The sequence below is a fragment of the Phyllobates terribilis genome, unplaced genomic scaffold (assembly GCF_046119375.1).
Source record: "Phyllobates terribilis strain yellow unplaced genomic scaffold, ASM4611937v1 Scaffold_2__4_contigs__length_985480577, whole genome shotgun sequence".
Taxonomy (NCBI): Eukaryota; Metazoa; Chordata; class Amphibia; order Anura; family Dendrobatidae; genus Phyllobates; species Phyllobates terribilis.
This window is the reverse complement of record NW_027362762.1, coordinates 872610934-872636930: the sequence shown is the minus strand read 5'-3', so window position 1 is coordinate 872636930 and position 25997 is coordinate 872610934. Positions and strand designations below refer to the sequence as shown.

At 45.0% G+C, this 25997-nt stretch overlaps 1 protein-coding gene across 1 annotated transcript in view; it reads right to left on the bottom strand.

The window, feature by feature from the left end:
- NIT2 (nitrilase family member 2) overlaps nucleotides 1-25285 on the bottom strand; it is a 29660-nt gene extending 4375 nt beyond the window's left edge. The window contains exons 1-6 of the mRNA XM_073668089.1: nucleotides 25167-25285; nucleotides 16479-16597; nucleotides 13839-13959; nucleotides 7088-7176; nucleotides 5880-5973; nucleotides 2663-2737 (exon numbers count right to left, since the gene is read on the bottom strand). Coding sequence (XP_073524190.1) covers nucleotides 2663-2737; nucleotides 5880-5973; nucleotides 7088-7176; nucleotides 13839-13959; nucleotides 16479-16597; nucleotides 25167-25191 — 523 coding nt within the window. The 5' untranslated portion in view covers nucleotides 25192-25285. The remainder of the gene's footprint in view (nucleotides 1-2662; nucleotides 2738-5879; nucleotides 5974-7087; nucleotides 7177-13838; nucleotides 13960-16478; nucleotides 16598-25166) is intronic.
- Between the last annotated feature and the right edge of the window lie 712 nt (nucleotides 25286-25997).

Sequence of the window (25997 nt, the reverse complement as noted above, 5' to 3'; positions counted from 1 at the left end):
CGCTAGACATCACAATCACACAAAAACAACTGGTGATCTATTTAATTTAGGAGTCTTGAAACTTTAGGAAGAGACAACATTGTAAGGCCACAGCTGTGCTCACCTGCCACGGCCCAATGGATGCCCAATGATCAATCAAAATCACGTGGCCGCTAATCAAGGTGGGCGAGCAGAGTTTTGTCTGTACGGTCCGCCAACCCGTGTTCTCTCACCATTAAAGGGGTATTCCCACATCCAAGACCCTAATAATCATAAAATAGCAAATACCTCCAATTAGAAATGTAGTATAGTTTTTCTGATTCACTAAGTCTCTTTCCTCATGTGCAGGGCATTGCAGCAGGACCTAAGGTATCCATGGTTACGTCCACTGATATAGTGACAGCTAGTTGCTAGTGGTCGTACCCATGGATACCTAAGGTCCTGCAATGCCTGCACATGGGGTAAGAGGCATAGCGAATCAGAAAAACTATACTTCATTTCTAATTTCTATTTGCAAATATTATTATTATCCCCAGGGCTGTGGAGTCGGTAAGCCAAACCTCCGACTTCTCAATTTCCATGTCACCGACTCCTGACTCCCTCACATATGGCTCATGTTTAAGTGATAAATTTACTGTAGCACAGATTCATCTCCGCTAAAAGTCTAGACCCTTAGATCAGGAATAGGACAGACATTTATAGGACATTTCATAACTTTCCCAGATTCTTATGAAAAAATATTCCCCACAAACTGCATTGAACTTCTGTACCCAATTTATTATATATTTTAGGAGTCGGTCCATTTTATAACGACTCCACCAAAATGGGCTCCGACTCCACAGCCCAGAATTACCACCTACTATATATTGGGATAAGATCTTGGAGATGGGAATACCCCTTTATATGTAATTGCGATTACAAATAAAATCTTAAGTAATCCTTTTATGACCAAACCATCCCCTTGTTCCAGTAGGATTATACTACCAGAGCTGTTATAAAAAAAGAGAGAACTTCTGGTAGAAGACCTTATCTTCTACAGGGACAACAGGACATTATATTCTCAAATAGAACATCCTATTTAGGCTGTGTGCCCACGATGCGTTTTTTAACCGTTTCCGCAGTGCCAAAAACGCTTGGTAGAAGGCCTGACCTGTTTCCCAATGATAATCCGCGTGTGCTGTGCACATGCTGCGGAAATTTCCGCTGCAGGTTATCATTGCGGAAAAAAACGCAGCACTAACAATTATTTTGTGGAAGCGCTGCGTTTTCGCCGCCATTGACTTGCATTGGAATGCATGGAATCCGCGTCACTGGATCTGTACATGCGAATTACATGCGTTCTAATGTGCGGATGGTACCCGGGTCTGGAGAGGAGCCATAGAACCTGTAAAAAAAAAAAAAAAAAAAAAAAAAAAAAAAAAAAAAAAGAGTAAAATAAATAATAAAATATTATATTTACCTTCTGATGGCCCCCGGTCTCCTTGTCTTCGCTTGCCGGCAACTCGCGGTGGACTGAAGGACCTGCGCTGACGTCATTTAGTCATGTGACGGCAGGTCCTTCAGTGTACCGCGAACTGCCAGCAAGCCAGGACGGAGCGAAGCAAGACTCCGGGGGCCATCAGAAGGTAAGCATAGATTTATTTTTTGACATTCTTTGGGGTCACACTATATAAATCCATGCCATTTGCATGGATTTATATAGTGTGACCAAGTTGTCAAGAACTTTCCAAGTGATGCTAAAATCGCCTGGAAAGCGCTTGTCAACCCGCATGTGGAAATGCACGTGAAGAACGCTTCACATCCGCTTGTCCCTGGCAGGAAAAACGCATGTACAATCCGCATGTACAATCCGCATGTACAATCCGCATGTACAATCCGCATGTACAATCCGCATGTACAATCCGCATGTACAATCCACATGTACAATCCGCATGCGTTTTTTCTGCCAGGGGAGATGCAGAAACGCTCAGGAAAAAATCCGGAGCATTTCTGCATCGTGGGCACATAGCCTTAAAGCGATCATCTGATCGCTGCAGATCAGTCTTATCTCACCACATCCAAGCAAATATTTCCACCATAGGGCAATGTAGTATTACATGCATGGACGTTACAGATTCATACTCTTAGAGATGCTCTCCATTTGGGGGTGACCAGTCTTTAAAATGTCTATATGCACTAACAGGGCAAACAGCCAAGACAGCGTCTTGAAAGGGTTTTGCAACAAGGACAACTTATTACAAATCCACCGGATAGGTGATAAGTTACTGATCGCTGTGGGTCCCACAAGGAATGGTGTCCCAAGTCTCCTGTTTGAATGAAGCGGTGGTCGAACATGCATTCTGCAGAGTGATGTGCTCAGTGCTCTGGGTCAGTCTGATTGAAAACCAATAGAGTTGTAATGTGAATGTCTGACCATCGCTTCGTTCAGAGAATCAGAACCCCAGATTATTGTGAATGATGGGGGGTCCTGGTAGGTGGGATCCACAGTGATCAAAAACTTATCTCCTATCTTGTGGATAAGTGATCAGTTGTGATGCGACCACTATAGATATTTTTTTTAGTAAATGACATCTCAGATGTACTAACATTGAAAAATAAACAGGATAAATGTTGCATAAAATAACCTGAAAATCTTCAAATGAAAGCGTAAAAAAAAGCAAAATATCATGAATTCTAGTCTCACCTTTTTTGGTATATATCTGGGCGAGTTCAGCAAATCGCATGTCATAGCAGATCCCAACTCCAATTTTGCAAAATGCTGTTAAAAATATTAAAGATTAACGTTAAGGTTTCTACTGAAGACGTACAGCCCAGTTTTACTACAGTGCTACACTGGCATTGCTGAACAGCAAATACCAGCGACTTGTGGCATCACTGATGTCTTCTCTTATAGTCAGTGACATTGTGTATCATACAGTACGGCTGGTCCTCGAGTTCTCTGGCTTCACTTAACCGTGATATGACAGATCCTGTATGGGCGCTGTTCACATCTCACTTTTTATTTCTATTGGAGGTAAACATCAGGAAGCCCTTAATCTACCCACGGTATAGCCACAGGCTGACGGTCATCGTAAAACACATATATAAGTGTGGTACACATTTCTACTATATCCCTCTGTGCATAAAAACTTCTTGGATTACGCTGGGTCCATGGGGTCCTATGAATACATTTAGTGTTGGCACCAGGAGCTTTACTGGTACATAAGCTGAATGTACAGGAACAGTCAAAAAAAAGTTTGGATACACCAATTCATGCAATAGTTTTGCTTGTTCTCCTTAAGCACATAGTAGACTCAGACTGAAGGCAGCAAAATTGCAAAGTAACACAAATGGAAACAAGAAATAAAGAAACAAGTGCAAAACAAACCAGAACCTTTAGATTTCTCATAGCATTCCCTTTTACTCTGATTACAGCTTTACACCCTCATGGCATTCTCTTGAGCAGCTTCACACGTAGTCACTTAAAATTGCTTAAAATGAATAGGTCAGCCTTATCAAAAGTTTAATTTGCGTAATCACCGGCCGTCAAAGTATTTATGACCGTCAGATGTGTTTTGCAGAGACAGCGATGGTACACAGGTCCATACGTTGCTGAGCCCTATTCCACAACTGTTGTAAGCCATAACATGGCAAGATGTACTCAACTAAGTAAAGAGAAATGACAGTCCATCATTACTTTAAGACCTGAAGGTCAGTCAATTCAGAAAATTGCTAGAACCTTGGAGGTGTCCTCAGTCGTGAAAACTCATCAATTGCTATGATGAAACTGACTAATGAGAACCGCCCCAGGAAAGAAAGACCAAGAATAACCTCTGCTGCAGATGATAAGTTCATCAAAGTTACCAGCCTGAAGACTGCAAATTGCAGCACCTCAGCTAACAGCCCTGATAAAAGATGCACAGACTTCAAGTACCAGACACATCTCAACAACAACTGTCCAGAGAAGACTGCAAGAAGCAGGGGTTTATGGTCTTGTTGCTGCAAAGAAGCCACTACTGAACAAGAAAAAAAGAGACTTGTTTGGGTCAAGCAGCACAAAGGTTGGATGTTAGAACAGTGAAAATCTGTGCTTTGGTCTGATGAGAAAGTTTGAGATTTTTGGTACTAACTTGCATGTGTTTATAAAATGCAGAAAAGGTGAGCAAATGGTTTCTGTGTGTGGTACCCACCTTGAAGCATGAAGTGGGAGCTGTGATGTGGGCGTGCTTGGGGCACCGTTGGTTATTTTGCGTTCTGCAACTACTTGCCAACCCATCTACTCTGCACTTAGGGACCATCACTGGTGTTGAAACATGTCAATGACTCAAACACACCCCCATATTATGAAAGGGCTATGTAACCAAGAAGAAGAGGGATGGAGGTTGCATCAGATGACTTGTCCTCCACAATCATCCGACTCCAACTCATTTGAAATGGTTTGGAATGAGTTGGACAAAAAACTGAAAGCAAAGCAGCCAACAAGTTCTGAGCACCTCTGGAAACGCTTTCATGACTACTGGAAGCCAATCCAGGTGACCTCATGAAGCTGCCTAAGAGATTTCCAAGGTGCTGTAAAGCCTTCTTCGGAGTTATAAAAGGGACCTGTGTGGAATCTACGGTTTAACAAATATTCTGGGTTGTTTCACATGTTTTCAATAAAACATGTCTGCATAAGTGTTCACTCTTGCTGCCTCCAGGCTGAATTTACAGTGTGCACCTTCCAATAAGTACAAGGAAAACCATTGCATGATCCAAACTTTTGAATAGTACTGTAAGATGAAAACAAAAGTAAAGCTTCACCATAAGTTTGTGAAGCTTTAAAGCCCTCTACTAAATTGCTGACATCCAGCTACATGACTTTCAACAACTTTCAGTGCTTGTACAAAAGGTTTGCACTGGTTACAGTATAACTATACATCAAGGACAACGGGGAGGAGGGGTGGAGTGTTTCACAGACCGACATGAAGTTACCAGCTGAGTAAAAAAATAGTGAACAGAGGATAGCGGATTATTAGGAATTGGCTCAATTCTTGAACGGTCGGGGTCCAACTGCAGTGACCCACACAGTGCACAGTATGAAGGGTTCACGGATTTTCCTTGCACAACGATAGTCCCGTCCACCCATTGTACTGAGGGTGAAGCTGCACAAAGAGGTCTTTTCCCCGTGATATCCTCCAGTAACACCATCACTTTTCTTCGTGGTATCACCTGTTTTCCTAATCAAAGTACATTTGCCCTCTGACAACCGTATTGAGGGATCTAGCTTGTGCAGAATTAAGTTTTATTGCTCTGCTCAACAGTTTGGCCATAGGAAAGTATTAAGTCGCTGGAAAGTCTGTCTATGCCATCAAGAAATTTTTTGAGCAATAGGATTTGAGAGATTTCTATTTTGCTCATACATGACTTACCGTAGGACTCACCATCTACTATATGTCTGGATACTGTGGTCAACAGTATAGCAGCATGCACCCAACCAACTTAAAGAGGTATTCCCATCTTAAAGATCTTATACCAATATGTAGTAGGTGTAATAATAATAATAATAATATTAGCAAATACCTCCAATAAGAAATGTACTATAGTTTTTCTGATTTGCTATGTCTCTTTCCTCATGTGCAAGCATTGCAGGACCTTAGGTATCCATGGTTATGACAACTAGCTAAGGTCCTGCAATGCTTGCACATGAGGAAAGAGACATAGCAAATCAGAAAAATCATACTACATTTCTTATTGGAGGTATTTGCTAATATTATTATTATTACACCTACTACATATTAAGATAGGATCTTGCAGATGGGAATACCCCTTTAAGCATACGGCAAAAGTGAGGTGTAAGAGCAGCCTTATGATGCCAAATGTTTGGGACCTGGAATCTAGAGAGGAGAGATCATTCTACATTGTACTCCAACGTGCTCACATACGTGTATCAAATACAGACAGACTGTCTCCAGGACTTAGTGTTTCTGACTCTTGAAAACGGATTTTCCCAGGTACGTCAATGTCAAATAAGTGGATCTGTGGAGGCCAAAAAATAGAGAAAGTGAGATTTCATGAGATCTAACAGCAAACAGAAAAAAAGAAGAAATCAGATTTGCTACTTTGGCTACAAGCGTAATAGATTCTGAGGTGCAAATGAACTATAAAGGCAGTCAGTAGGTTTTAATATATACAAGCTGCCACATTGTGGACGGCTCCACTGCACTTTTATCATCAGCTTCCAGCTTGACCCGCAGCCTTGGACAAGCGCATGTGCAGAGCAGTCACTGTGTGAAGCGTTGTGGCTCTGCACTGCAGGTCACAGGGTGCACAGTACAAAATCCAGGACACAGGAGAGGTTTGGAAAGTGCACATCATCACTAATTCAAGTTGTGAGTACTGCACATTATATAATGACAGGTGTTTGTGGATGTGTGATGTGGCCCAACTGGATATTTCCATAAAGAATGCATGCCACATAAAAATATTCAATGTAATTATATTGTATTACTTTTTAATGGCTTATATTTATTGAGTTTAATATTTTTATTTTATTAAAATATTTGATAAAAACCCTGTTGAATGCAGCTGCTAAGGGGAAGCACATCACATATAGACTTATACAGATCCCACTGAACTTAATCAGTGAGCTCTGAAACTACCCCAAAGCTGGGCCTCTACGGGGACTGACGGACACCGGCTGCGCGAAAAAAGATCTCTAGGTGCCGGTGCCAAATCGCAGGGTAATGCAGGTGGATGAGGTCGCATTGCAACCCCTGGGGTACTGCGAGAAGAAAGTCACAAAAACTCCAAACACTGTGTCTGACTTTTTGTGACTTGCTTGTCGCGGTACCCTGGGGGTTGCAATGCGACCTCATTCAGCTGAATTACGCTGTGGCACATAGCGATCTTTGGCTGCGCGAGTTGTGCTGCGGCCAAAGTTCCCGTGTAACCCCAGACTACTGGTGGCTGTGAAAACACAAAGACAAAGCTCCAACTACTATAATGTTGTTAAAAAAACTGCTAGATTTTGTGTTGATTACACTAATTTGGCTTCCAAAAAAGGAAAGTAGGTGATTCTGTGACTGAATCATTTATAGTGTAACATCCAATGAGGCCGCTGCCTGTATGTACCATGGTGACACTCCATTACCTTTCTGTGCTTTATCAGCAATTTACCATCAGGGCCAAAAACTGTGCAAGTGTTGTACAATTTCCCACAATCCTCTTCTGGAATTGAACCTATAGAAGAAATACATAATTAGACATAACATTTCTAGCGACACGTACAGGACAGTATGGTGACCAGTAGAGTAGGTAACAGATGAGATGTGGGCGATGCAACATCCGATGTCCTAATAAATATATTATGGCAGAAAAGCATAACCAACACAATAAGTGTGCACATCTCAGTTCCACCCCTCATCTACCATGTTCCCCAATTCTCATCCTTTCCATGAGCTTAGGGCTAAATCTCCATCATTTCTTGATTAAAGGGGTATTAGCTGTCACCGAGAGCTGCTCACTTCCTCATCCGAAAGGAGCGCTGCCGATGGCGTTACAACCCCACACTTGCTGAGACGTTAGCCCCAAAGGCAGAAACACCAAGGTTACTTACCGGTAGCCGGTTTTTCTTGAACCCATGACAGCACACCTTGAGAGAGGGATCCGCCCCACCAAGAACAGGAAACCGTCTGAAATAAAAGGGCAGTACCTCTCCCTCGCTTCAGTTGATTACAGAGCATTGAGAGGACCTCCAGAAAAGGTTAGACAAATAACCAACACCTACAATATACATAAGCATCCAAAAGAAAGTGCACACCAGTGCGTGAAAAACAGGGTGGGAAAACTACGAGTGCTGTCATGGGTTCAGGAAAAAACAGCTACCGGTAAGTAACCTTGGCATTTTCCCCTCACCCATGACAGTACAACTTGAGAGAATTTGAGCACTCTAGGGAGGGACCACCACCTGAAGTACCCTTCTCCCAAAGGTGAGGTCAGAGGAGGATAGATCCAACCTATAGTGCTTGTAGAAGGTGGATGGTGCATACCAAATAGCAGTTTTACACATCTGGTCAATCAAGACGTCCGCTCTCTCCGCCCAAGAGGTTGCTACAGCTCTGGTGGAATGAGCCTTCATACCGTCCAGGGCCGGAACTCCTGTAGATATGTAGGCTAGACTAATGGCCTCCCTAAGCCACCTGGAAATAGTACCCTTTGATACCCCGTGACCTTTCCTACTCCCCTGAAAGGTCAGAAACAAGGAATGATCCTTCCTTCAATGACTAGTCATGTCTATGTTCTGTAACAAGGATCTCCTGACATCCAGATTGTGAAATCTAACTTTCCCGGGGTTTTTTGGACTGACGCAAAATGAGGGTAATACAATCTCCTGATTACAGTTTAATCTGGACACTACCTTAGGAAGGTATGCTGTATCTCGACGTAGGATGATCCTGTCATCATAAATTTGGGTGTATGGAGGATTAACGGAAAGGGCCTGCAGGTCACTCACCATACAGCCTGATGTCAAGACCACTAAGAGAATAGTTTTAAGGGTGAGGATCTTTGGAGAGATAGCCTGCAGGGGTTCAAATGGGTCAATAGTGAGCACGTTTAAAACCAAATTCAGGTCCCAGGGAGGAATTCTGGGAGTCCAAACTAGTCTAGATCTGGCGCAGTATTTAATGAATCTAGAGACCCACCTGTTCCCTACCAGGTTACAATAAAAAAGCACCCCCAGAGCTGATACCAGAACTTTGAGTGTTCCTGTGGCCAACCCCAGGTCACGTCCTTTCTGCAAGAACTCCAGCACATCATTAATTGAAAGTTTATCCGATAATGGGGCATTTATAAAATTTAGGAACTTCCCCCAAATTCTGCTATAAATTTTAGTTATGGGCTTTCTACTACCCAATAGGGTAGAAACTAGGCCCGGGTGAGAACCCCTTATTACTCAGTAATGCCCTCTCAAATTCCACGCCGCAAGATGGAATCCTTTGGCCTGCGCATGGAATACCGGCACCTGGTTGAGAAGGTCCGGCCTTTTCGGCAGGACCCAGGGATCTGAAACAGACATTAGACGAAGCAGGGAGAACCAGGGTCTTTTTGGCCAAAAAGAGGCTATTAGAATTATCCTCGCTCTATCCTCCCGAATTTTCATCACAACTGTCAGAATCATTACTATTGGGGGAAAGGCATAGGCCTTCCTGAACTTTCATGGAACCTGAAGGGAGTCTACGGCACAGGGAGTCTCAGTTTGGTCTAGTGAACAGAATTTCTCCACCTTTCTGTTTGCCCTGGTGGCGAACAAATCTATGTCCGGTGGACCCTATAGATAATGGATAATCTGCTGGAAGACTACAGAGTTTAGGGCCCACTCCCCTTGTCTTAAGGTGTGGCGACTCAGAAAAACTCTTTGAATTCTCCACCCCCTTAATGTGTAGAGCACTGAGGGATGGAAGATGCTGTTCCGCTAGCTGCAGGATCCGGTTTGCCACTACTATCAGGGAGCGCGATCTTGTTCCTCCCTGGTGATTTATGTAAGCCACTGTTGTCCGGATTGTCTGACCTGACCTGGACATGGTGACCCCGAATGTGGGAAAGGTAGCCTATCAGGGATTTCTCCACTGCCCAAAGCTCTTTTAAGTTCGATGATGCCTTTATCTCGTGACATGCCCAGTGTCCCTGAACTGAGAGATCCTCTAGATCAGGGTTCCCCAACTCCAGTCCTCAAGGCCCACCAACAGGTCATGTTTTCAGGATTTCCTTAGTATTACACAGGTGATAATTGCATCACCTGCACAGGCAATAATTCCATCACCTGTGCAATACTAAGGAAATCCTGAAAACATGACCTGTTGGTGGGCCTTGAGGACTGGAGTTGGGGAACCCTGCTCTAGATGACTCCCCCAGCCGGAACCGTTCGCATCGGTTGTAATTATATGGTCTACTGGTCTGGACCACTGCACGCCTGAGGTCAGATTTCCTCTGTTTGTCCACCAATAAAGGGAGTCTATAGTTCCTAAGGAAAGAGATAGTCTTCTTTCTAAACGCCCATTGAAGGATCTCTGCGCCAACAGGACCTCCCACTGAAGAAGCCTCATATGACCTTGGGCACATTTGACTGCTGGGAGCCAGGACGTCATGGAGCCCAGTAGAGACATAGCTTCTCTCAAGGACATCACCGGAGACTATAGCCCTTGTGACCAAACTGATTACTTTGCAAACCTTGTCTTCTGGGAAGAAGCAGGCTTGGAGATTAGAATTTAGGACTAGGCCCAGAAAGATTTGAGTCCTTGAGGGGGTTTGTTTCGATTTTTGAGAATTTATCAACCATCCCAGGTGTTGTAAAACGGACGTGACCTCTAGAAGTTGAGTGAAACAGTGGTCTTCTGATCTCCCTATCACCAAAAAGTTGCATAAGTAGGGAACGATCACTATGTTTTTGATTCGTAGAAAGGCTGTCCCCTCTGCTATTACTTTGCAAACACTCTCAGAGCTATCGAGAGACCGAAAGGTAGGGCAGTGAATTGGAAAGGTCTAAGTTCCCCATGGATGGATGGATTCGGACGTGTTAATAGGCATCCTTTAGGTCGATTACTGCCATGAAGCAATTGTGGTGCAGGAGTTTTACTGCCGAGTTCACTGATTACATTTTGAACGTCTGGTTTTCTACCAGTTGGTTTAGACTCTTGAGGTTGATAATGGTCCTTAAAAGAACCCATTTGTTTTTTTTATCACAAATAGGGAGGAATAAAATCCTCTTTCCCTTTGTGACTCCAGAACTTCGTGAAGGACCTGCTTCCTCACTAAATCTGATATTTCTGACTCCAAGGCCAACTGTTCCTCCACGGATTTCCTGGGTGTGATCACAAAGGTTCGGCGCAGAATCTGAAAGAAGCTTATCTTCAGGCCACCCTTCACGATACCCAGCACCAAGGGATCTGATGTAATGGCTTCCCAAGCTGGAATAAAATGGGATAGCCTTCCACCAACTTCTAGCCCGGCGTCATTGGGAAGATTTCTTAGTCGCGGAGGATGGTCCTCCAAACATTTAACCCGACTCCTTCTTAGATCTGGAATCCCATCTCTTTCTGTCTCCTGGAGGGCGACCCCAGTTAAATCTCTTCTTCCGAAAGTAAGACCTTTTTGTGTCCCCCGTGAACCCTGGGGAACCTCACTTCCTATCGCCAGCTTTCTCCAAAAGCTCGTCCAGCTTTTGGCCGAACAGGAGTTTGCCGTCACATGGGAGGGAACATAATTTATGTTTTGACTGGGTCTGGCAGCATAAGACAGGTTTGCTGACCTGGCTGAGAGTTTAACTGAATCTGCCGATGTGTCAGCCAGGAAGGCTGACACTGCCTGCATTAGAGGTAGATTGGAGAGGATTTTATCTCTAGGGGTCTTTTTATCTTTGAGCTTGTCTTCTAATTGTTGTAGCCATACCATGAGTGACCTCGCAACACAGGTGCCCGCTACCACTGGTTTAAGGCCCCCTGCTGCTGCTTCCCATGTGCGACGCAGGAAGGAGTCTGCTTTTTTATCTAGAGCATCTTTAAAGATGCCCGAATCTTCCAGGCGTAGATATGATTTTTTAGATGATCGGGCAACCAATCAGTCAACCTTGGGGTATCTCCTCTTTGAGGAAGAAGGTAATGCCCCCAATTTTTCGGGCTTCCTCCATTCCCGGTCTATAAGGACCTGAATTCTAGGGTTCACCGGAAAATGGTGTCTTTTTGTTTTTCCCTCCAGGCCCGCAAACAATGTCTTCTAGGGATCTGGCTGCTTTCTCTTCTCTTAACCCCATAGTTGATCTATCCGCTCTGACCAGCCTGTCCATACCCTCAATAGGGAAGCAGGGTCTAACATTATCCGACGAGGAAGAGGATGATGAATCACTGAGCCACTGATCCTCTGACTGGGAGGATGAATCATAGTCAGAGAAGACATCCTTATGGGATCTCCTCTTCCCTTTAAGAAAACCCTTCAGGGAGCCCTGTACCTCTGCACGGACTATGGACCTCAGATTAGATGCAAAATCTGGTGTACTCTCCACAGTGGTTCTATTAATACAGCCTGAATAACGCTGTTTCTGCCAATCTATGGAAAGGGGGATTTGGCATAAGACATGTCCTGTTCTTCTGTTTGGTGCTACTCTTCTTAGGCTCCTAAGGGATGAAGCACATAACTTCCCATTAATACTAACCGACATTCACGAAGATCACTCACCCCTGAAGTCACTGAAGGGTACCGGATTTGGAGGCTGTGGTGGGATACGAGATGAATCCCTTCTGGATGGCACAGAAACGCCCGACACCTTACTTCTCCGGCTGCTGCTACGGTTACTTGAGCGTCTGTCTGTGTGAGAGGCGTCAGACCGCTTCTTTTGCTGGCGTTGCTGAGGTGGAGGGGTCAGCTGCTGCTCCTGACTGTCTGCCATGTCTACGGAGACTGTGTGGTTGGAGCATAATCAGCACTGACTAGACTTTCCCCACTTTAAATAAGGGCACATGCAGAACCTCCTCCGGTTCAAGTGCCCTCCCCCCTCCCGACACCCGCCGTCCGAGGCTTCAAAAATCAGCCAGCAAGCGCTTACAGGGCGCCGCCATGTTGGATCCGGGCGCCGCCCCCTGACATCACCTGGCACACCTCTCCCAACGAGCACCACGCCGTGATGTCGCTCAACATTTGCAGCCAGCAAGGAGCCTGCGGCTGGGGGAGGGCGGCGCGGCTGTCTGCGGGGAGCCGGAGCGCTCCTCACCGCCAGCGCCCGCTCGGGCACAGCCCCAGAGAGCTGTGGACGGCGCTTCTGGAGCCTGGAACCCGATGCACAGGCCAGAGCCTGCTCTTCCACACCGAAACAGACCCAGGTAAGCTGACAACATAGTCTTCACAGACAGGTTCCCATCAAGGACTGGAAACCAACTGAAGCGAGGGAGAGGTACTGCCCTTTTATTTCAGTTTCCTGTCCTTGGTGGGGCGGATCCATCTCTCAAGGTCTGCTGTCATGGGCGAGGGGAAAAAAGTCACGATCCCTGCTGAGACGCTAGCCCCACCGGCAGAAAACACCACGATCCCTGTTGAGACGCTAGCCCAACGGCAGAAAAAGCCACGATCCCTGCTGACACGCTAGCCCCACCGGCAGAAAGAAGCATGATTCCTACCGATCTGGTATTTTCATAGGGTGTGAGGAGTCGTAGCGCCATTGGCAGCGCTCAAGTGAGCAGCTCTGGACAGCAGTGGATAACTCCTATCAGGATCTTTAAGGATTTGACAAGAATCCTGCACATAAATCTTCATCAAATCCAACATCAATCCGAACACAATGCACGTGAAAGTGTTTTTTGTAAACCCTTCTGCATGCACCGGCAAACAGTTTATATGGTTTTCTATCTGCACCATGAAAAAATAAACATCACAAGATATCAAAGCCACAACTTATTCTCAGGGATTCCATGTGAAGAGCTGGCAAATTATCCCCAGTGAATGTGACTAATCCTCACATGGATTTGCGGAAGGAAATATGTGTCGGGTTTTCTTACCATACACACCCAATGTGTGGCACATATATGCCTTCTTTTTGAAAGTTGCTGCAGCCTTTTTTTCGGCCCCATTTTCCTATCAATATATATTCTGATATATTTCAAATCCCTATTACCCTTGCTACATCATATCAGCTGGATAGTGACGCCTAGGACAAGTTACTCCTTGTCATTAGCTATCTAACGACCCATTTCACGTCAGCCAATGGGCTCCTGGAGTTGTGCAGTTTGGGAGAGCGACTACATTCTTGACAAAATACTGATTTTCGGTTTTTGACCGTTTTTTTTGCTGTTTAGGGCTGATGACAGATTCTCCCTACAAACGACATCACCACATCTGGGTTTTGCATTGAGTCTAACCTCCAATAATATAGATCCCGCAATCCTTGGCGACGTCTGACAGCATCTGGGTGGACTGCCCGGGAATCTTCTCCGCATACTCAGGAAAGAACGTGGTACCATAAGGAGAATTGAAGCACTCCTGGGAATAGACACAAAACTGAATTATCATCCCATTCACTTATGGGGAGAAATCTCGGGCGCTCGCTCTCGGCTGCCTCCGTATATCTCCCAAGCAGAGAGCCAGATGACACAGCAAAGCCTTCAGACATGATTTCAGGTGAGAATTCAGCAACAATTTCACTGTCAAGGGGACCTCTCATCTCTCCTGATATGTCCGTTTGGTAAGGAGTTTTATTCTCCATGAAATTACAATTCTGGATCATATCTATATATATAATTGTCTTATCCCGTCTGTCTGTCTTTCTGTCTGTCTGTCTAGGAAATCCCGCGGCGCTCATTGGTCCGGCCACGGCCAATCAGCGACGCGGGATTTCAGAAAAAAGATGGCGGCCGTTAGCGGCTCATCTGCCGGACGGAGGTCAGCGGCGATGCAGCCCGGAGATGAGCGGCGCTAGCAGCAAAACTACCCCGACCGGCGGCTAACCTCCATGCGGCTAACGTCGGGAGATCAGCGGCTAGGACCGCTGATCTCCCGACGGCAAGTGTGAACGGAGGACCAGGGAGCGGTGCCGCCGGTCGGGATGCTTCTGCTGCGAGCAGCCGCTTATCTCCCAGCTGCTTGCAGCGGAAGTACCCGCACAGGCAGCGTCGCTCCCGGGTCCTCGCTAATACGACGCTGATTGGTCGCAGCCGCTGAACGCGACCAATCAGCGATATGGGCAGCAAATTTAGACGCCGCTCGGCTGATTGGTTGCGGCCGCCGCCCGCGTCCAATCAGCAATTTGGGCGCCAAATTTAAACTCGCTCTCCAGTACTCACTAACACGGTTCGCCGATTGGTCGCCGCCGCCGGCCGCGACCAATCAGCGATATGGGCGGCAAATTTAAACGCTGCTCTGCTGATTGGTCGAGGTTGCCGGCCGACCGCGACCAATCAGCGAGATTGGTGCCAAATTTAAACACCGCTCTGATGATTGGTCGAGGTTGCCAGCCGCGACCAATCAGCGAGATTAGCGCCAAATTTAAACACCACTTAGCTGATTGGTTGCGGTCGGCCGGCGGCCGCGACCAATCAGCGAGATTGGCGCCAAATTTAAAACACCGCTCTGTTGATTGGTCGAGGTTGCCGGCCGACCGCGACCAATCAGCGAGATTGGCGCCAAATTTAAACACCGCTCTGCTGATTCATCGCGACCGCCAGCCGCAACCAATCAGCGATATTGGTGCCAAATTTCAACACCGTTTTGCTGAGTGGTCGCGGATGCGACTAATCAGCGATTTTATCGCCAAATTTAAACAAGCTCTCCGGTCCTCACTAACACAGTTCGCTGATTGGTCGCGGCCCCCACCCGCGACCAATCACCGATATTGCCGCCAAATTTCAACACCGTTTTGCTGATTGGTCGCGGTTGCCGGTCGCGACCAATCAGCAATTTTGGCGCCAAATTTAAACAACGTTCTGCTGATTGTGCCCGGTCGGCCGCATACATATTCTAGAATACCCGATGCGTTAGAATCGGGCCACCATCTAGTTTTCTAATAACTGTGCTATTCCTCTACTAGTCCTCCTAGAATTTAAGAATAAGTTGACAACTGGGTGTTACCAGTTGGGGGCGTGTCTATGCACCATATAAAGTCTGTCCAATCAGTGATGCCAGAGCCAAACTGTAGAGCCAAGCCCGCTTTTCACAAAGAAAATGACAACACCCTTTTGTCCACTGATTCATACAATGGATTCATTTTCATCTTAGACAGAGGGATCAGCACAATACAGATTTAGGCTAAGTTCACGTGTCCAGTAATCATCCATTAGAATGAATTAAGCTGCAATCCGTTGACAAAAAAGTTGTGCAGACGCAACTTTTTGGTCCTCCTGAAAAAAACTGATTTTAACTGGATCCGTTTTTTTTTTTTTTTTTTTTAAACATTTTATGCAAAACGGATCTGTTAATTAGCCATCCATTTTCTCCCATTTGATAAGGATACTTTTTTTGCATGGAAAACTAAATATTTTACAGATACTACTGGACATGTGAACCTTCAAGTAATCATTCATTTGAAACTGATCCAGTAATCAAAAAAGGATCCTTTTGAAATAGGAGAAAAAAGAATGGCTAACTAACGGATCTGTTTTGCATAGACTTCAATGTTAAAAAAAAAAACGGATCCAGTTAAAATCAGGTTTTTTCAGGAGGACAAAAAGTTGTGTCTGGACAACTTTTTTTGTCAACGGATACGTTTTAATGGAGGATTACTGGATATGTGAACATAAACTTAAAAAAAAAGAAAAGAAAATGTTTCAGAATTGTTAAAAAAAAAGAAAAAAAAAGGTACAGAGTTTATTTTAACTCTGCTCAGCAGCATGACATATAATCGTTAAAGAACTGATGGTCGGGTCAAGACGGGCAGAGGTGACAGAGCTCCGGTTTGGAGTCCGATTTACAGCATTTCACAGAGAACTGATCCCAATAAGATAAGACATGAGAGACCAGAAACCGTTCCCAAAAAACGATTCTATTGAGCTCACAAACATACTTACGGGCAGAGCCACGATTTGCGCTCCTTGCTGTGCCGCCTTTCTGATCAGCTCAGAGGCTTTTTTCAAGTTATCAGATTTCACCGGAGACACCAGGAGCTGCACCAAGGCCAGCTTAAATTCTAGGGAAAGAAATGGCGATCTGAGGATCAATACTATGTTACGGCATTACTGGGTGTGCAGGTGGTGATCTGCTGACTTTACTAAGGGAACGTTCCCGCATACTGAACTTGTTGCTGGAACTTTCAGCAGTAAATGTGGAGAAAGCTGCAGCGAAACCCGCAGAGCAAATCAGCATCAAAGTGTGCAGGTTCTGTGTCCAGATGTTGCTGCCGATTACCTAACCTATAATAACTTTATACTCAATACATTTGGCTCTCAGGTTGGTCGCCCGGCAGTCTCTGTACACCCAGCCTCTAGCAATGACGTTATCACATGTGACCTGATCACCGGAGGGAGACCAGAGATTTGCCACAGATGGATAAAGCAATTGTTTGTACTTTGAACAAAGTTTTGTTTTTTACTATAAACTTATCTAGACTTGAAGATTTTGCTTCTGATTCATCAGTAATCTGTAGCACAATGCACAACAATTGGGTTTGATGCAGATTTGCATTCCCCTTTGATTTTCCCAATGGGGAAAATCTGCAATAAATCCACAATACTAGCACCTAATTAATAGCAAGGCCCTAATATAATGTTCTTACAGGGACATTCACATGAACCTTTTTTTTACTCTGCTGGAATCTGTTCCTGTTTTTTGCCCAAAAATAAATAGATGTAGACTGAAAAAAAAACAAAACACTATGGTATGTCTGTGTTTAAACACGTAAATGAAAAAATGGCACCGGTGTCTTCAGTGTTTTGAATCAGTGTGTCATCAGTGTTTGGTCCGTGTGTCCATATTTACCATCAGCGTTTTTCATGGATGGATAAAGAAATAAATAAAATTACAAAGCTCATTTTCCTGGACCCATAGACTAGTATTGGCCCTGGTTATCCGTGCTGCCAGGAAAAAAGCGGACATGTCTCCGTGCAAATACACAGTGAATAGCTATAATGGGTATGTGTTGTATCCGTGAAAAAAACAAACAAAACGGATATCACACATACTGGAAACAGAGACGTCTGAATGAGGCCTAAAAAATAAATAAAAATATCATGACTACAAGTAACTGTGCTATTTAATAAAATATATCCTATCCCTACAGTAGAGGGCACAGTTAATCTTTACCCGGCCTCAATCACCTATTAACCAACTGCAGCCGGTAATAGGTCATTATCCGGCCGCCTGGCACAAGACCCTGATCAAAGTTTGCAAGGCCAACATTTCACTGTGGTCTATGAAGTTCTTCACTGTCACCAGGAACGTTCTGACACAGAGGACTGATTATACATATATCTGTAGACTGTGAGCCCTCGTGGGCTGGGTCCTCGCTCCTCCTGTACCAGTCGCCGACTTGTATTGTTCAAAATTTATTGCAATTGTTTTTGCTATGTATATCCCTTTTTCACATGTAAAGTGCCATGGAATAAAAGGCACTATAATAATAATAATATTTAACAAATGACAATGCAATGTCAGTGAATAAAGGAATTCAGCCATTTGTGAAAATAGATTACACCCATCATCTGCTGGAACCATCACAGTGTAGAGCACAGGTGAACGGTACCGACAGTCACCGGCAACAAGGCTCTGTTCACACTAGTGTTATGACGTCTGGTTATATCAGTGATAACAGATCCTGGTGCAAATGACCCAAAATTACTGTAATCGGGTTCTAGGTGTTTTATGGCAAAATTGTGCAGTATGCAGCTGGTCCTTCATCCTACCAAGAGGACGTCCAGAGGGAACAAGCTGCCCGAAGATAAAAACATTCGGACACCTTGACTTGATTTCCACATTGGTAATAGATGCACTTTCCTTGTAAAGTGAATGTGACGATTGTGGGGTCTAAGGCCTCATTCGGACGTCAAGTGATTTTTCTTGTATGTTTTAAAAAAAAAATAAAAATCTGACTTGATTGCGTTTTGGTCAGTATCAGGTTGTACCATCGGGTTTTCCGGTAGAATAGACAGCACACGGAGGCCATTCCATTTTTTTCATGGATCCATAAACTTGGATTAGCAAGTTTGATTCAACACTTGGATTGGTATCGGACAAGTCCCTGGGGCTTTGTGCAGACGTCTTGGCCCACAAGAATACATGGAAATGTGAACAGCCCCATAGACTGTCATGAGCACGAGTTCTATCCGTGAAAAACACTGAGAACTGATGCGTGAAAAACTGACGTGTGAATGAGCCCTAACATTTACAACACTCAGAAATTTGTGAAAGACAAGTGTCCGACTGATGGAGCAGATTTCCTTTGGCTGGGCCATGAATGTAGAAACGGTCCGTTAAAGGAGTTGTCCGGTCCAAACCGATAAGTCTGCAGCCACTCTGTGTGACTGCAGACTTATGAATCCCCCCCCCCCCCCCCATTGCCATGCACTGTGGGAATTCGCTAATTTTTGAGCGGTATGTATGAGTTATACATACTCCCGGCCAGTGGGCACAGCCTCGTTCCATGCACTCGTATGGAGCGAGGCCGTGCGTCTCTAGACGGGGAGCGGCCTCGCTCAGAGTGACTGCAGATTTATCAATTTGGACCGGACAACCCCTTTAACGGCACAATTGTTTCCTTAAAGGGGTGGTCTGAAGTAAAAATAAATCCCTATCTATTTAGTGCCGTAATCTAAACTATTTTCTAATATACTTGTATTAAGAATTCCCGACTACAGTTTTCTACTTTTTTCTATCTCCTGTGTGATGACACTTCGTTTGAGAATCCCAGTGCATGCTGGGATACTCAAATGAAGCGTCACCAGGGCAGGAGGCAGAGGCTGAGGTCACCGCGGTAGCCCCTGGCCCCCTCCCTGAAATGAAGTGTCATCAGTGAAGTTCATTTCAGGGGATGTGCTCGTCCCTGCTGTGTCCCTCCCTGCGAGCAGTGCGATCTGCACACTGACAGCCTCCGCTCTGTTGTCGGCTCACATCAGTAATAAGACGGCATCAGAGCGGTGTCAGAATACCCGGTGTGCAGGAGACCAGTGACAACACGGGCGGGGGGCGGCACTGCATGACGGCTATCCTGACACCGCTCTGTTGCAGTCTGATTATTACTGATCTGAGCCGACAGAGCGGAGGTTGTCAGTGTGCAGATCGCACTGCTCGCAGGGAGGGACACAGCAGGGACGAGCACATCCCCTGAAATGAGCGTCACTGATGACACGTCGTTTCAGGGAGGGGGCAGGGGCTGCCGCAGTGACGTCATCCTCTGCCTCCTGCTTTAGATTATCCCAGCATCATCACGCAGGAAATATGAAAAAAAAAAAATAGAATAGTAGTTAAATAGTGTAGTTAGGGAACGGTAGGGAATTCCTAATACAAGTATATTAGAAAATCGCTTAGATTACAGAGCTAAACAGATATGGATTTAGAATGAAATTTCGTTTCACCTCGGACCACCCCTTTAAGCCTGGGGCTACACTGTGACTTTGGCCACGACACATCATAATGCAAGTGAACGGGGTCAAACTACCACCAACAAGATACCGCGACTAGCAAGTTGCCAAAAATCTTATTGGTTCAGACTTTTTGTGGCTTTCAGATCACAATGCAACCCCATTCACCTGCAATAGGCTGTGATGTAGCAGCGGCATAGAGCAATGTTTGCCCGTGTGACCCGTGCCGCGACTAAAGTCTTCATGTAACCCCAAACTTACAGTTATATGAAAAAGTTTGGGCACCCCTATTAATCTTAAGCTTAATGTTTTATAAAAATTGGTGTTTTTGCAACAGCTATTTCAGTTTGATATATGTAATAACTGTTGGATACAGTAATGTTTCTGCCTTGAAATGAGGTTTATTGTACTAACAGAAAATGTGCAATCTGCATTCAAACAAAATTTGACAGGTGCATAAGTATGGGCACCTCACCAGAAAAGTGACATTAATATTTAGTAGATCCTCCTTTTGCAAAAATAACAGCCTCTAGTCGCTTCCTGTAGCTTTTAATGAGTTCCTGGATCCTGGATGAAGGTATTTTTGACCATTCCTCTTTACAAAACAATTCCAGTTCAGTTAAGTTTGATGGTCGCCGAGCATGGACAGCCCTCTTCAAATGATCCCACAGATGTTCAATGATATTCAGGTCTGGGGACTGGGATGGCCATTCCAGAACATTGTAATTGTTCCTCTGCATGAATGCCTGAGTAGATTTGGAGCGGTGTTTTGGATCATTGTCTTGCTGAAAGATCCATCCCCTGCATAACTTCAACTTTGTCACTGATTCTTGAACATTATTGTCAAGAATCTGCTGATACTGAGTGGAATCCATGCGTCCCTCAACTTTAACAAGATTCCCAGTGCCGGCATTGGCCACACAGCCCCAAAGCATGATGGAACCTCCACCAAATTTTACTGTGGGTAGCAAGTGTTTTTCTTGGAATGCTGTGTTTTTTTGCCACCATGCATAAAGCCTTTTTGTATGACCAAACAACTCAATCTTGGTTTCATCAGTCCACAGGACCTTCTTCCAAAAAGAAATTGGCTTTTCCAATTGTGCTTTTGCATACCTCAGCCGACTCTGTGGCGTGCTTGCAGAAACGGCTTCTTTCGCATCACTCTCCCATACAGCTTCTCCTTGTGCAAAGTGCGTTGTATAGTTGACCGATGCATAGTGACACCATCTGCAGCAAGTTGATGCTGCAGCTCTCTGGAGGTGGTCTGAGGATTGTCCTTGACTGATCTCACCGTTCTTCTCTGCCTTTCTGATGTTTTTCTTGGCCTGCCACTTCTGGCCTTAACAAGAACTGTCCCTGTGTTCTTCCATTTCCTTACTATGTTCCTCACAGTGGAAACTGACAGGTTAAATTTCTGAGACAGCTTTGTGTATCCTTCCCCTGAACAACTATGTTGAATAATCTTTGTTTTCAGATCATTTGACAGTTGTTTTGAGGAGCCCATGATGCCACTGTTCAGAGGAGATTCAAACAGGAGAACAACTTGCAAGTGGCCACTTTAAGTAGCTTTTCTCATGATTGCATACACCTGGCTATGAAGTTCAAAGCTCAATGAGGTTACAAAACCAAAAAAAGTGCTTTAGTAAGTCAGTAAAAAGTAGGTAGGAGTATTTAAAACAAGAAAATAAGGGTGCCCATACTTATGCACCTGTCAAATTTTGTTTGAATGCAGATTGCACATTTTCTGTTAGTACGATAAACCTCATTTCAAGGCAGAAACGTTACTGTGTCCTACAGTTATTACATATATCAAACTGAAATAGCTGTTGAAAAAACACCAATTTTTATAAAACATTAAGCTTAAGATTAATAAGGGTGCCCAAACTTTTTCATATAACTGTATGTGCCATGTTTGATAAACAGTAGTGATGAGCAAGAGTGTTCTGTTAACCCTTTCAGCGAGCATAATCAGGTGCTCGCCGAGTATTTGAGGCGTGCTTGAATGTTATGTTTGAGTCACTCCGTGTGCATGATTTGCAACTGTTTGACAGCTTTAATACATGTGAGGAATGCCTAATAGTGTTGAGCGAGTATGTTCAAACCGAGTATGCTCGGGCCGAGCTCCGAGTATTTATAGCTGCTCGGTGATATGGTTGAATCGCTCCCGTGTACATGATTTGCAACCGTTTGGCAGCTTTATTACATGTGAGGAATGTGTAAGAAATAGACATTCCTCCCATGTAATAAAACTGTCAAACAGTCGCAAATCATGCACACGGGAGCGATTCAACCATATCACCGAGCAGCTATAAATACTCGGAGCTCGGCCCAAGCATACTCGCCGAAAGGGTTAATAGAACATACTCGCTCAACACTAATGCCTAACAAACAGGCATTCCTCACATGTATTAACCCCTTACAGCCTGGGGCATAATAGTATGCAACAGGCTGTCACCCCCTGTTCAGCGCGGGCTCCGGCGCTGAGCCCACAATGAACCGGGCACATGTCAGCTGATTTATACAGCTGACATGTGCCCGCAACATCCGCGGGTGGAATCGCAATCATGTTAAATGCCACTGTCAATCTCTGACAGCGGCATTTAACAACGCCGTGCCAGAAGCACGTCACTTACCCCGCCCATCGGTGACCCCGTCACGTGATCGCGGATCACTGATGGGTGGGCATGACAACCCTGGGTCTGCAGTAGACTCCAGTGGTTATATGCTGATCGCTATGAGTGCCACCTAGTGGTCAGTGCTCATAGCACAGGAGCATTTCTGCTACATAGAGGTGATCTATTCATCACCTTTAGGTAGCAGAGGCGATCGGACAGTTGCTGCTTCTAGTCTCCTATGGAGACTATAGAAGCAAGCAAAAATTGAAAAAAAAATGTTTTTAAAAATATAAAAAATATATAAAAGTTGAAATCACCCCCCTTTCACCCCATTCAAAATAAAAAAAACAACAAAAAAAACCACATACACATATTTGGTATCGCCGCGTTCAGAATCGCCCGATCAAAATAAAAAAATAATTAATCCAATCGGTAAACGGCGTAATGAGAAAAAAAAAATCTAAAACGCCAGAATTACGTTTTTTTGTCGCCGCAACATTGCAATAAAATGCAATAATGGGCGATCAAAACATCGGATCTACCCCAAAATGGTATCAATAAAAACTTCAGCTCGGCACGCAAAAAATAAGCCCTCACCTGGCCCCAGATTCCAAAAAATGGAGACGCTACGGGTCTTGGAAAATGGCGCCATCTTTTTTTAGCAAACTTTGGATTTTTTTTGTTCACCACTTAAATAAAAAAAGAACCTATACATGTTTGGTGTCTACAAACTCGTAATGACCTGTAGAATAAGAATGGCAGGTCAGTTTTAGCATTCAGTGAACGTGGAAAAAAAAAAAAATACAATATCTGTGGTATTGCACTTTTTTTTTGCAATTTCACTGCACTTGGGATTGTTTTCCCGTACACGATATGGTAAAACTAGTAATGTCGTTCAAAAGTACAACTCGTCCCGCAAAAAATGAGCCTTCACATGGCCATATTGACCAAAAAATAAAAACGCTATGGCTCTGGGAACAAAGGGAGCAAAAGACGAAAATGCAAAAACAGAAAATCCCAAGGTCCTTAAGGGGTTAAAACTGTCAAACAGTCGCAAATCATGCACACAAGAACATCCGAGCATAATATTATTATAGCGCCATTAATTCCATGGCGCTTTACATGTGAACAAAAACAAGTTGCTGACTGGTAGAGGAGGAGAGAGGACCCTGCCTGCGAGGGCTCCCAATCTACAAGGGGTGGGTGAGGATACAGTAGGTGAGGGTTGAGCTGGTCGTGCAGCGGTATGGTGGAGCGAGGGTTACTGCAGGTTGTAGGCTTGTCGGAAGAGGTGGGTCTTCAGGTTCCTTTTGAAGGTTTCCACGGCAGGCGAGAGTCTAATGTGTTGGGGTAGAGTTTCATATGCTCTTAAATCTCGAGTAACGAACACGCTCGCTCATCACTAATAAACAGACATTATAGGAGAAACCCCCCTCTATTATTATCCAAAGGAGGAAGCCAGGCAGAGAAAAGATACATCATCACATGCAGAAACGCAAAGCTGCAGGGAAAACCACAGCAAAATGTTTTTTACCTTTTGCCAATGAATAAAAAAGCATAAGAGCCTCACAACTATCTTCGTGGTCCCTATAACCTGGCGATCAAGCTCAGACTAGCCCACTGGAGAACCGGTGTATCCCTGGGTGGGCCCTGGGCAGGAGTGGTCCTCCCCACTACATGAGCCGTGCTTGTCCCAGTACACATCATGCACACACGCAGCATCACTTCTGACCAAACGCCAGTTTATTACAATACAGACCACCCCCGGCTGAGGTGACCTAGGAGCAGATTACTCTGTATCCTCCATCCCTAGGTCCTAACATCACTGCAGGGGGCCGCTCTCCACCAATCATCACGCAGCTTCTTGCCGCCGCTGTGTGAGAGCTAAGAGGACCCCCAGGTCCTGGAGCTAACAGGGGGCCCAATAAGGCCATAGATCATACACAACCAGAGGAGCAGACCTCCTGACCCAAAATAACAGCCTCCTGGGCATATAGGGGTCTATTAGGGGTCTATTAGGGGAACCATGTCAGTGCAGACACTGAGCCCTCCACGCCCTGGGCTGGTGACAGTCTGTGATTAGCTGCAGTGGTCACATAACGAGAAGCAGCAGACATTTGGGTAGTGGGGTAAATGGTTTGTGGGGTCTTTAGTTTTGCTGGATCATCTTTTCTTGAGCTTTGGCTGAGCAGCGTCCTCTGTTACTCCTGTGGGAAATGTTATGGATCACGTACCATAATTGTCATATTCGGCAGTATTTCCCAGCAGTGAGCGGACTGCGGACAGATCGCCTACAGGGATCAGTAAAGGGTCTTCTACCACAACTCCCAGCAGGTCCTGAGTATTGGGAGTAGTACTGCCACTCCAGCCCCTGCTATTCAGGTAACCTTGTATTCTCCTGTCCTGACGATTATCTCACTATTTGCACTGGAGACACAGGAGAGGAGTGCACGCAGTACAGAGCCGCCTGGTGCAGCTCCTCCGTCTGCCCCTTATCTCCCCCTGGCAGTGCCAGGCAGCCCAGGAGAGGGCTCTTATACCGTCACCCCGCACTGACATCGGTACTCACTCGCCATGGCCCGAGCTGTCTGCATACTGCGCCCTGCAGCAGCGACACACACCTGTCAATCATTCACCTAAACCGGAAGTGGGCGTGGCACATCGTCCTGTCTGCCTCCGGAGGATTGTGGGAGATGTAGTTCTGGCTACACAGTATGCTGGATGGCGGCGGCTCTGCGCTGCGCTCACCGGCTCCTCACAAGGGGCGAGTCTAGGAGTGATCTCACTGAATGTCGCCATATTACTCACACGGTGCCATGTTACGGTTTGCCATTTTTTCCTAAAAGGTTTTCAAGGTCACTAAACTACTGATCAGGACTAGTGTTCACAAGCAGGGCTGCATGTAGAGGTGGCGCCGCCCCAGCGGAGGGCGTGGGTATTGCCAGTACTAATAATAGAGCTATAGCTGCGGTATAGACTCAGCTTCAGGTGCGATCATACATTGACCATGACGAAGTTGGTTTCTTATTCTGAATTTTTTTTTCTGATTTTTTTTTTTTTTACACGTATAACACAAATAAAAAAAATCACAATAATAAAAATACAATGCAGCGAGGTGCTCTGATGTGAACACGCTCAAAAGCGGCTACAAAAATGATAAAACTGGCACAAAAATGGGCATCAAAGTGGGCAACGAAAGGTGTTATTGAAAGGGTTAAATGACTTTGGGCCGCTGCTCTCACACCACCATTACACAGATAGTGATGGCCCACATCAGATTCACGTCACTCCAGCCTGGCCCAAATGGGTTCTGATTTGAACTTTTTTGTTTCTTTTTATTTTTCTTTCATATATATATATATATATATTTTTTTACTTTTCACTGTTCTTTATAGGCCCC